Below are 12577 nucleotides of genomic sequence, written 5' to 3' on the forward strand. Positions count from 1 at the left end.
GATCAGAGAGGAAAGGCACATGTTCTTCCTGCTTTCTGGAGTTTTCATGCATCCAGAGGCCTGCATGAATAACAAAGAGCAGCTTTGGAAACATGGCTGATGCTTGGCTGGACAGTCAGTGCTCTCATGTTCTTGCAGGATGGTGCCTCCTCTTTCACAGCTCAGTGTTACGAAGCATTTCACTTATTGATTGCTCTTTTGGGTTTGTTTATTTGTTGGTTTTTTTTCATTTTCTCTCCAGGTAGCATCTTGGACGAAGTACTGGGTAGCACTGTGTGGAACCCAACTCTTCTACTACGCTGCAAAATCCCTGAAGGCTGCAGAGAGAAAACATGTATGTAAACCAGGCATGTTCCAGTATCACCTGCCAAAACTAAAATGGGATTTCCTGATGTAAACACTGAGAGCAGCTCAGGCCTTGCCTGATTTCTAGTCAGCACTATCCTGTCTCCCAGTCAGCCAGTCACCTCATATGGATACACCCCAGGGAAATATCATTTACATTTGTGTGCTACACCAAGAACATCTGCTTTGCATCTGCCGTGTGTCTGTGACTTTGCTGGTCTTTTAGGGAAGGAGCTGTATCATTGGTCTGTCCATTCTCTAAGGCAGAAGTTCTGTCTTTGGATGATTTGAGGCTTGCAGCAGTTTGTCACCGTTTGAAGTCCAAACAAGCACTGATGAGGAAAAACTGAGTAGTCACAAGATACAATTAACCATGTACTAATTTCAGCTATGTGGTAAAATCAGACCGTTTGATTTTTCTGTGTAATGCTGCAACCCATTAACTGCAGCAGAGTACCAAACACTTCATCTGCTCAGCAGAGAGCTGCCCTGTCAGATGATGCTGGGGTTCCTTCTGTTTGCTGCAGCTTGATCTGACAGAAGCTGGGAATGCTTGGCTTATGTGGGGAAGGAGCAAGAGGGTTTTCTGTACCCGTCCCACGGGTGTTAAGATGTGCATTGTTCCTCTCTGATGTCCCTCTTTAATTACAATGATTCTCTTAAGGAACTGGGTCCAATTTGAGCTGCTTGAATCTGAGTTCATTCACCACTCGGAATCATTACTTGCTTGCCTTGGCAGGTGTTTCAGGTTAATTTATGACAACTGCCACTGTAGAACATTTGCTTTGCATAAAGCTTATGGAATTTTGCAAACTGAGTTGTGCTTTTGGAATCCTTGTAAAGGGGACTTTCTCTTTGATACAAAATACTTATCCTAACATTTGGTTTTCTTATCCTAACGTTTTTATGTGCAGAGGGTAGAGATTTGAAGCTTAACATTTCTGGTTCTCAGGCTCCTGAATATTTGAATTTGCTGTGTGGAAGGTTTGTGTATAAAGTTCTCCTATTCTAAGAGATTATTTCCCACTTTCATTTGGAGGTTCATTAGGAAACAGTGTTCTAATACTCAAAGTAGCTAATTACTTTCAGAACTATTTATGTGATTTCTTGGCCATCCACCCCTACTAGCCTTGCTTAGGTAAGATTGAAACTGATCCTACTTAATTTGTCTCACCCAGGCTAAAGGTTCTGTAGCCAATCCTTCTCTCTTCTGGGTGTCTTGGGAGAAGTGTGTGTGTTTGGATGCCTTTGTTTCTGGCTTCAGTGAAAACTGCAGGGAAGGATTCCACCTCATTAAAAGGAAAGAGCAGACTTGTAAGCTATTATGAGTAGAAATGCAAAGTATTAAAAAAAAAAGAAGGAACCAGGAGAGAACTTGTGCTGGCATTATGTCACTCACAGCTAGTTGCCTGTTTTTTCTGGAAACACTGAGAAATGGAAAAGAAATTTTTGTGGTAATGTCAGACTTTGTGTTCCTGTTACTGGTGAGATTCCTTCAGGCTTTGTGCCAAAATTGCATTTTGTTTTCTTTTAGGAATAAAATATGTATTTGTAAGTCTCCCTGGTTCACTGTTCTTTACAAAATTACAGAGGACTTTACCAGACTTGTATCTATTCATTCAGAAGCTTTTTCACTCTTCTGTGTTGGCATTTTAAAACAATCTAAATAGCATGCAGGTTTAGAGAACCTGAAAAAAATACTTAGCAAGGAGTTAAATTGATTGGAAATTAGGTACATGGAATTTGCATTGTTTACGCATTTCCTTCAGAATAACAACTTCAATAATTTAAATAGTCTTGCCTTTCCTTTTTCAAAAGTAAATGAAGGAAGAAGGCAAACAGTCTGGTACCTGATCCTTCTGAGTCTCTGTTCTGCAAAAGCCTTTACTTTGCCTAGAAATAACAGTCACATCCATTTAGAATGTTCTTTCAGAGGTTATTTTCTAAACCTCTTGAACTGACTTGTGCTATTCCCCAAGTCACTGGTACGTTGTGATATCTACGACATGGAAAATGCTGGTGAACAGAGGCTTAAGAAGCCAAAACCTGTCTCACATGTTTGTGTGCTCGTGTTTCTTTGTCCGAGGATGTTCCAGCAAACCAGTGAGGAAGATTGCACAGAGAGGTGAGGAGGTGTTGGAGTCCAGGGTGCTTGCAGGATTTCCCATTAGGAGCCCACCAGCCTCATGGCTTGCAGATACTGAGAGGAGATTGAGCAGGGAAATTCCCAGGAAAAGGAGGAAGAGGAGTGGCAGTTAAAAGCAATGACTACTGAAGAACATTAATTTCTTTTGAGTAGTTGCCTCCATGAAGTTGGACTGAACTGTCCAGCACAACCTTGGATTTGGCTGTACACAGCTCATGTCTTGCTTTCAGCTTTTTAGGGCAGCAAAGAGCCTCTGTTCTGTTTGTGGATGCCAAGCCTGTTGTGGAGCTCAGTCTCTGATTTAGTTTCCCAGGTGCAGTCGAGGTTAATATATTGCAATAACTATTTACTAGGGTTTGGCTTGTCTTTTACTTAAACAAATAGTTTGCAGTGGGTAGTCACAGTGCAACTCTGCTTCAGAGGCTGTTATAACACATGAGCATGACCTTTATGTTGAAATTAGGGTGGAAAACCTGGTAACTGCTGCTGAGCTTGGGGGATTGGTTGAGGGATTCTGGTTTATTAAACAGGCTAATAATAGGTGGTCAGTGACTTGTTCAGCTGCTCTGCCTGTGTTGGACTTTCAGCCTGGCTGTTGATGGCTTAGGTTTCCATCCACTTCATCCAGAGTTCCTGTACAGAGCCTCAGCTTTGGTTCTGCAGTCTGTGGAGATGACCTGTCAGGGGTCGTGCTTCACATTTGGTTGCATTTTCAGGAGAGAATGAACTGCAGATGGTCAATCATCCCTGGATAGCTAGAGCATGAGTAAATGCTCCAAATACTGTCCAGTGATATTCCCAAGAGGTTCACTCTGCAGACTGAAGAGATCAAGGCTAGGTTTAGGCTTTGGGGTTCTTTACTTCCCAGATGAAAAGGATGATGCCATCTACTTTGAAGCAGATTTCTTTTTCAAACATTGATACATTGGAGATTTACCTCAGCAAAATATTCCGAGCATCTTCTGGAGCCACTTAAACATCTGTCTTTTCTGCTTCCTTTCTCAAGCCCTCTGTGACATGGAGAGGAACGCTGGCAACAAAAGAGTCAATCTGCTGTATAAAGTTTCCTGGCTGGAGCTCTCGTGGTAAACGTGTCTTGATTACAGGCATGCTTTTGACCATTCTGCTGCTGCAATTGCTCCAGGCAGCTTGGAATGCACTGACACTCAAAGCTCTTCCAGGCTTATAATAGCCAGCCTCTTTGGAAAATTACCTCATAAAAATCCCAGAGTAATTTCAGCAAAAGGGGCAAGAAATCCTCTCCTTTTTAGACACAGACAAGCCAGCTCTTCTCCTGCCTGTGGTCAAAGGCCAAGGAGTGCATCCAGTATTGTGTGCTGCATCTCCTAAGAGTAACAGCATAAAATTGGCAGTGAGTTTAAATATGCTAAATGAACAGGTTTCATTATTACTGCAGTAATGGAGAATTGTCTATAAATGAGCATATGAACTTCAGAGCCCAGAGATGTAGTACAGCACAATCTGAAAGGAATGGGTGGACAATAGTTTTATCTCATATGCTGAAATGGTACTCACAGAGAAGCCTCTGTGAAAACTGGAGCATTTGTACACATTTAGAAAAGGGCAACATTTAGAAAAGGGCCAGTGAGAATGGCCACTTGAACTTAGAGTTATAATAAGCACCCTGAAAAATGTGAATACACTTTATAATGATTGGACTGAGAGCCTTGCCAATTTCTGTGACAACATAGCATGCACCAGAGATTTTTCTGTGTTTGTGGGTACTTGGAAACAGAGACTTTTTATGCTTCATGCTTGGGCACAAACCCTGGTTAGTTCTAAGCCTTTCAGTGCATGCTATAATCAAAATTAGATTGATTTATTTGTAATCTAGAAAACGTGGTACTTGTGGCTCAGACACTTTCACTGAAATACCCTGATGAAGAATGCTGTCATTCTGGGAAGGATGGTCAGGCCCTGAGAAAATCATTTGAGTATTATAAAGCTGGAGATGTGGAGGAGGAGATTTGTAGGTGCCAAAATGTTGGAGTGAAAAGTCTGTTCACAGATTAATTCAGAGTTTTTGATTCAAAGATTTACTTACAAAAGCCTTTGAGCTCAGAACAACAGCAGCAAAAATCAATTATGTGAAGCCTAGTGCCAGAGCTGTGCAGTTTTCCATGTGTATAATAAGAATCATTCCAGTGGCCTGTATTACAAAAAGCAAATAGGAACCAGGAACATTAAATTACAATGAAGCTTTCATTCCCTTGATGTTAACAAAGCAGACTTGCTGTTCACGAGGCTCTGTGCATCAGCAGAGCATGAGCTGCCCTGGGGGACTGTGTAAACATGGCATACAAATCCAGCTGAGCACAGGGATGGAAGGCTGACATGTGTTTCCAGTGATGATGGATGGATTGATGCTGGCAGGAAACGCTTTCCTTGTGTGGAGCTTTTCATTTTATGGAGAAGCACCATGATTAACTGATGGGTTTGAGTGAAAAGAAAAGGCAAGGAGCGCTGGCAGTTTGGATTGCATGGCAGTGTCACACACTGGATACCTGTCGGGATATACAGCTAAGATAGCAAAGCCCAATGTGTTGTTTCCGTGAAACTCTACAAATAAGCACGTTCAAGAGGTACATTTTGATCTGTAATCCATTAAAACTGCTTTGTGACTCAAATTTCCATCTTTGTGAAAAGGACTTATTAATGCTTTAGGACAGGTTGGAAGTTTGCATTTTGCAGATTCCTTTTAAGTGTTGTGTCATCATACTTTTTGGGGCAGTGTTGTCAGTGAGTCCATAAGAAATCCTTTATATACACTTCCTTTTTTCTAAAGAACTCACGAGCTTAACTTTATTCCCTTTCCTTGTCTTTATTACTTCTTTCAGATAAAATGCCTTAATTTTCACTACTGACTAACATTACTTACTGCCTCCTCAAAGAAATTTCTGTTTCTGTTTGAAAAGGAGTTACAGCCCTCACTGTAATGAAATCTTATCTGATAGAGCTTTATCATTTACCTCCTCCTCTTCTGAGGCTTTACCACATCTGTCCACCTCTGTGAGTTACTGAACTTCAGCGTGTGTATACAAAGAGCCTGGCCTCTTAAACTATTTTGAACTTGGTTTAAATGATTTTGCTTTCAACTACTGGTCTAACATTTGTTAATTCCAAGTTCTAATGGATCTTAAACTAGGGTTTAAAATGTAGCCAGTTGTGCAAATCCCAGGCAGATTGTACAATGGCTGTACAATGTACAGACCTGTACAATGGCTTCAAACTGACAAAAGACAGGGTTAGAGGGGATATTAGGGAGAAATTCCTCCCTGTGATAGGGTAAAGCCCTGGCACAGGGTGCCCAGAGAAGCTGTGGCTGCCCCATCCCTGGGAGTGTCCAAGGCCAGGCTGGATGGGGCTGGAGCAGCCTGATCTAGAGGAGGGTGTCCCTGCCTGTGGCAGAGGGGTTGAATGAGAGGATCTTTAATGTCCCAGCCCAAAACATTCTGTGATTTTGTGATGACTCAGTGACCTTCCAAGTCTTCAGTTAATCTGTGGCATAGATTAGAATAACTGCCATTAGACTTGCAGTGGAATTTTATTTATAAAACAACTGTATTCCCATGCAGAGAACATTCTTATAAACTTACTTTGATCACGATACCTTCAAACTTATTACCAGTAACTCTTTCCTTGGCTGAACCAGAGATCCAGGATTGTAAGACTAAAGCAATAGTTCTAAAATGAAACCAAAGTAACTTGATGCTTAATGTTGTGCATCTGCCTTGTGGCATTAGCATGAAGAATAAAAGTAATCTAGAACCGAATCACTTAAAGCCAAAACGATCTTAAGGATGTTTTATTGTTTCCAATAATGTAATTAAAGAGAGATCAAAATAGCTGTGCTAATAAAGGGGTTGGAATGGGGATTCACAGGATAGGAAGAAGATGCATCTGATGGGGATGAGCATATTCCAGAACCAGACTTCCCGGGCAGAGAACTGAGGTAAAGCACTGCAGAGGGTGAGTGCAGGGATTGATGGAAAAGTTTCTGTTGGACCCAAGAACGTGGGAAGAGGAGACCTGGCAGCTGAAGACGTGAGAGGAACTGAATGAATGAGGAGCTGGGGTGTGGATGGGACTGCCTGAGCAAGCAAGAAGTGAATTGGGTGGGTCTAATAATAGGTAAAAAAGAAGGCCAAGGAGAAAGGGAGCCTAAGGTTTGGAGATAAGTTGGATTGAATGGGTGAGTAGAGCCTGGACCTGAGAGAAGCATGGGAAGAAGAAAATAATACTGTGACCAGGTGAATGAAAAACAGTGGGGTCCAGGAGCTGTCAGGAGAGGGACTGGTGTAGCAGACAAGTGTTGTGCTTAGACCAAGTTACCTGTCAATCCGTGAATAACGCCTGGAACAGGAAAACACCATCATTTTCAACATCTTGTTGATAAATGAGCATGACTGCCCACTTCTGGGCACTTGTTTATTGAATTTGCATCCTCATTTGATCCATTTATTTCATCAAGTCATCATATTTGATTACACAATTGTGTTAGTTTGTCCCCAGGACTCATGTTACGTGTAATTACAGAGTACTTTAATAATTACTGCATGCTAACGGTGAGTAGTTATAGCACAGGCAAGTTCAATTCTTCTGTTTGTGAACAGTGGAGGGAATAGTTTTGCATTTATTAATACATTTTGAACTATACTGTATGTTCAAATGTGCACTGATGTGGTGAGGAATGCTGCTGTAATCATGCAGTGCAGATCAGATGTCTAACAAGCTTTTGCAGATTGTAAAATTTCTTTTCATTTGTTTTGAATATCATTCATTGTCTTGCTTTCACTTATTTCATACATCCTTTGTAAATTTTCTTAATCTTGTGAAGTGCTCTGCTTCCTGTGAAGTTACCCAGTCTTTAGCAGTGCCACAGAGAGAACCTGCCCTGCTGGGTACCTGTTCAGTGCAGATCTCTTGTTTTAATTCCAGTTCAAATCTTGTTTGTGTTTCCAGTTCAAATCCACGCCGAGTAAGAGCGTCTCAGTGGTGGGCTGGATGGTGATGATGGCAGATGACCCAGAGCACCCAGATCTCTTCTTGCTGACTGATTCTGAGAAGGGTAAGCCTTGCACTGCTTCCCAGAGTAAACATTTTCTCTGCTGAGTTCATTTGTCAGCAACTCAACGAGCGAGTGAAAGGTGCCATCCCTCCAGTTTCAGCTGCTCTCCAACATGGCATCTTTGCCTCTGGAATGCCATGGGAACAATAACCCAAGGAGAACCCTTAGAGTCTTCACTGAGTTGTAAGAACTCTCCAAACTCTTAACAACCCCAGATGTGATTTTAATTGGAAGTATTCATCTGTATTCTTTTAAACCATATTTAGAGCACTTCGAGGCATTTTCACATGTGTGAAAATGTAAGTAACAAAAAAAAAAAAAAAAAAGATTTAGCTAACACTAGGTGGTTGAGCAGTCCCTTCTCTCCAAATGAAAACCAAAACCCAAACCATGTTCAAATGTAGTGCTGTTACCAGGAAAAAGCCCTCAGAGATCTTGGCTGTTCTGTGGAGAAGCCTGTGGATGTCCATTACTCAACACAGTGCCTGCTTTCAGCTGAAACTCTGAAGAAAATGTTACTTTTCCATGGCACTTCAAATTGTGCAGAAAGAACATTATTACAAGTTCTGATAAAGTAGCTTAAAATTATTTATTGCTTTGTCTGCTTTGACTCTTAGTACATTTTATTTCCAAACATCTCTCCTAGCACCAGTGATATAAGGTATAAATTGTGAGTGCTTGTCAGCTTATGCTCTACAACAGCAATCTGAAATGTTTTTGTAACACTTGACCTTCCTGAACCCAAACAAACACTGTGTAACTCCAACCACTGAAAATACTGGTCTGAAGTGTATCAATGCATTTAGGAGTGATTTTCAGATATTTTCAAATGTAGCTTTCCAGGGTGCATTTCAGTGCTATCTTGCACTTCATGAAAAAAAATAATGATATTATAAACAAATTGCAGTAATGGTAGTGAACAAAACCCCTTTTGTTTTGAGAGATGTTTTGTTCTTTCCTGTTGACACGGGCATTAGCTGAAATCTAGAGTGTTGGAAAGGAAGAGAGGCAAGCTGAAACTTCTCTTCAATAGGTCAAGCAATTGCACCTACTCCAGACAAAGTTATATGGACCTCCTATTAGTAAATCTTCTCATAATATTTCAATTTGGAGGTACTTGAATATAGGTATGATTTAAGTTCTTTAAAAGGAGCACTGTTTGTGTTTCTTCATCATTGTTTTTTTCTCTTTCTTAGGAAACTCATATAAATTTCAAGCTGGAAACAGAATGAATGCAATGCTCTGGTTCAAACACCTGAGTGCTGCCTGCCAAAGCAACAGACAACAGGTGAGAGCAGGACAATGAAAAGGAACTTTGAAGCTTTTGAGAGCTCAGAGCTGGTGGATCTTGGAGCTGACCAAGCTGTCACTGAGGGCTTTGTGTGTTCCCTTCCATATGCTGATTGATTTGCCTTGGCTTTTCTGTTTGTCCCTTTGCAAACAAGTGCTCAGAGCTTCTGGGTTAATGAAGAAACATTTGGGGCTACCTTGAGATTAATTTAAAGGAATTGGAGAAATGCAAGGAATGCTCTAAAATATCTGAGTGGCAGTATTTTTGTCTCGCCCATTTGAAAAAGGTTATCGCAGAATTATATAAAAAAAGCTGGAAACTGCAGCATTCAATATCAATTCTAGGTAACTCTCCTGAAGTGCCTTTTCTCATGAACATACATATTTTCTGCTGTGTATGTATTTTGTATTCCTAAAATGTGTAGAAAGTAGTTTAGCCCTTGGTATATTTTCCAGTTCTTGAAAGCAAAAGTAGCATTTTCCGTGGATCAAAAAGGAAGATAAGACTGCTCTAACCCCTATTAAATGTTGTTCTCATATAAATTCTTATTCACCTTTTTCATCAGCAAAATCCTTTTTAAGTTACTTTGTCTCCCTGAACTCTTCCTTCTCTTTGCACATTTGTTTATGGAGTTCCCAGAGCAGAAATCCTACTCAATTTCAAGGGGAAACCAAAAGGCTTTTCCAGATCCTTCTGTGCTTTCTTGTTCAATTCTGCCTCTGAGAGAGATCTTGAGAACTAAAGGAGGGTTGCAGAAGCTCCTGTGAAGGAGTAAAGGAGAGAAATTGTGTTCCTGGCTGGAGAAAGTGGGAATAGTAGCAAATAGTGGCAAAGAGTGCAAGTAAGGAGTGAAAAACTCCTCTGAAGACAGCTCTGGTTCAGTAAGGGTTGGCACTGCTGTTTATTACTCTTAACAGTGTAGCTGCCTTAGAAAAATTGGATGTTTAAATGTGCTTTCAATGGAATATAAACACCTAGTCTAATAGTAATAGCTGAATAACAGTAAGAACTATTTTAATAGATACCATTTGTGATTTTAATGGTGCAGCTTTAGCCCAGTTGAGCATTCTGTCTTCTACAGGTAAATGGTGAATGCAAAGCAAGAGATGCTTGATTCATGTCTGACCAGACTATTTATTGACAGTTTTCAGGAATGTGGTGGCTCTTTAATAACCTGACTAAATGAGAGATGTTGCTGTCAGATTCCTGATGGAGAGAAAAAGGAGATACAAACTAATGTATTTGCAAACATTAGCTTTATTCATCGTGAAAGGGAGTAATATTTGCAGCAGGCATTCAGGTTTGCTGTGAGAAAAGCCCAAACAAGTGTTTATGCCTCATTTTTTAAAATTAGTCTTAAAAAAACTAAGGGCCTTACATCAATCACTGATCTGTGTGCCAAGAATTTTGTAGCTGGGGCTCGGGTGAGAGGGCTCTCCTTTCCTAGCAGAGCTGAGATTTTTTTTTATTTATTTATTTATTTAAAGTTGTTTTGCTGACAACTTAAATGTCATCAAAATTAGGAAGTTCTATGGCTATGTAAGAAAATTATAAACCTCACAGCAGTTTAATATTTTTATTATACCGGGAGTTTCTGCAACTCTATTTTTTACTGCTGGATGATAGTTGCATTCCTTCTCCCCTTTTTTGAAGACAGAGTGATGTGCATTTCAACAAGGTGTCTAGTGTGTGAAACAGTTGAATGCAAGTAGCTGCTACCTGAAGTAAGTTCTTCTGTAATTTATATTTTTGTTTTCAGGTTCCTGCCAACTTGATGACCTTTGAATAACAGGCAAATTCAAAACCATAAAAAAGGACAATTTGAACCATCTCATAATTGAGAACAAGGTCCTGACGAAAAATGTGCCAGCTGTATTCTGTGCCAGAACAGAACCTGTCAACTCAATGTCTGAACTCTGGAGCCCTGAACAAAACCACTAATGGTTGGGGAGTGGAGTCCCCCAAATTAAAAATGGAGTTGCAACATGAATTGCCATGGACCATGCTTCGTTATGTTCTCAGAACTGACCTGTGGAAACCACTGCCTTAAAGAGTGAAAGGAAAAACAACATGAAACACCAAATAGTGTGTGTGAAACTTCTGGCGGTGCTGTGCTTGAGTTAGATTGTAGCTAGTTTTGAGTTTCTTTTAACTTTATACTAATTTTGAAAATAACTCACCTTTTTAGGCATTCTTAAGGAAGCAGGTAAACTGGTATTTCAGAGTTGTATCAAAAGCTGTGTATGAACCAGGTGAAAGGTACTACATGTCCTGGAGATGTTGTTTAGGCTACACCAGGAGGCCTGGACGGGAGCTTGTCCCAGGCACACGTAGCCTGCAGCAGTGTTATTTCTCTCAGACCTACAAGTATAAGAAATGTGACACAACTGCAAGTTCAGAGCAGCACTGAGCCTGCAAACCTTGGTCCTGTGTGGGAGCCAGACTCCCACAGTGGCGCAGAGGCTGAGCCAAAAATGGATTTGGTACGTTTGACCTAATTCCTGGTTAAACCACGTGGTTTGGGCAGCTGGGGGTGGTGTGTACGAGACAAAACTGAAAGCACTGTTGGGTCAGAACTGAATCTTTTCATCCCATTTGTTTCTATGCCTGTGACTCTCCTGCACAGGAAAGCTGAATGACAAAAACCAACACCTGGGTACAGCTCACTGAGATGTTTGACTTGGGGTATCTGCTAATTATCAGTTAGGGACCACTGGTAGTGTGTGGTGTTTCATAATATCACTTCAGATGGACATTTTAAAAAGATAGAGGCACAATTTCAAGCTTTCATGTTCTCATTTGGCAATAACTGATTTTAGTATCTGTCTTGGTCAAAGTAGTTGACATTGTGTGGTGTTGATAACATGGCCTAAAGCAGACCTTACATACAGAAGCTCTTTTGATCTTGAGGCAATTAACTGATTTATTAGAAGGTAGGATAACCTAAGGAGAGAAAAGGTGTGGGGCCATCAAAATTCCATCCTTGCCAGGAATCATTCTTGGTCACTGAAATTACTCACAGAGAAAAACATAATGGTTGTAAAAAGGGAGCTGTGCTTTATGTGTGTGTTTGATGCTTAAGACTTTGATTCTTGCTTTATTGGGGTTTCCTTGACGTCACCTAGTTTCCTGGATGATTGGTCTTTCTTTAATCTTCAAAACCATGATCTTTGTAAAGCAAGGAAACATTGTCCAAAATATGAGTCTGATATTGGAACTTTGAAGTCTGTGAAAAAGTAGTAACTGTTCCATTGACATTGTGGTTTAGTGACCGTAAATATGCTTGCAGATTCCACCATGAATTCTCCTTTTTAAACAGAAACAAGCTACCTACCAGTCTGTTTCAGAGTTCTCTGACTGTCCAATAAAGGTTTCTACTAGTAGTTGTTATTTGGAAAATGTATAGTTTGTTTATTGCATCTGAGTAGAAGCCTATAAACTCACATTTGAGGGTTTTTTTTTCCAGAGTCAAATTAATCACATGATGGAAATGATTAATTTGTGATTTCTAGCAGGCAAAAAGAAGGATGATCCAGTCTCACAGTAAACAAAACAAAACACAAAACCCCCAACCACTTAGTGATGTAAAGGGTAATAGGGTGGTTTGTGTTTCCAAGAATTGTTCTGAATTGGCTCTTGGTAGAGAGAAAAACAGTAGAAGGATGCTTCTGTTGGAATGACACCACAAGGACTATGAGAATTTGGC

General features: G+C 40.4%; 1 protein-coding gene across 6 annotated transcripts in view; it reads left to right on the top strand.

Annotated features, from left to right (window-relative positions):
• RALGPS2 (Ral GEF with PH domain and SH3 binding motif 2) overlaps positions 1-12270 on the top strand; it is a 111302-nt gene extending 99032 nt beyond the window's left edge. For all 6 annotated transcript variants that reach the window (XM_063406566.1, XM_063406570.1, XM_063406569.1 and 3 more), the window contains 4 exons: positions 242-334; positions 7475-7580; positions 8777-8868; positions 10631-12270. In XM_063406566.1, the coding sequence (XP_063262636.1) occupies positions 242-334; positions 7475-7580; positions 8777-8868; positions 10631-10660 (321 nt within the window). In that variant the 3' untranslated portion in view covers positions 10661-12270. The remainder of the gene's footprint in view (positions 1-241; positions 335-7474; positions 7581-8776; positions 8869-10630) is intronic.
• Positions 12271-12577: the final 307 nt, after the last annotated feature.

Source organism: Prinia subflava, chromosome 10, assembly GCF_021018805.1.
Source record: "Prinia subflava isolate CZ2003 ecotype Zambia chromosome 10, Cam_Psub_1.2, whole genome shotgun sequence".
In the NCBI taxonomy this organism is placed as follows: Eukaryota; Metazoa; Chordata; class Aves; order Passeriformes; family Cisticolidae; genus Prinia; species Prinia subflava.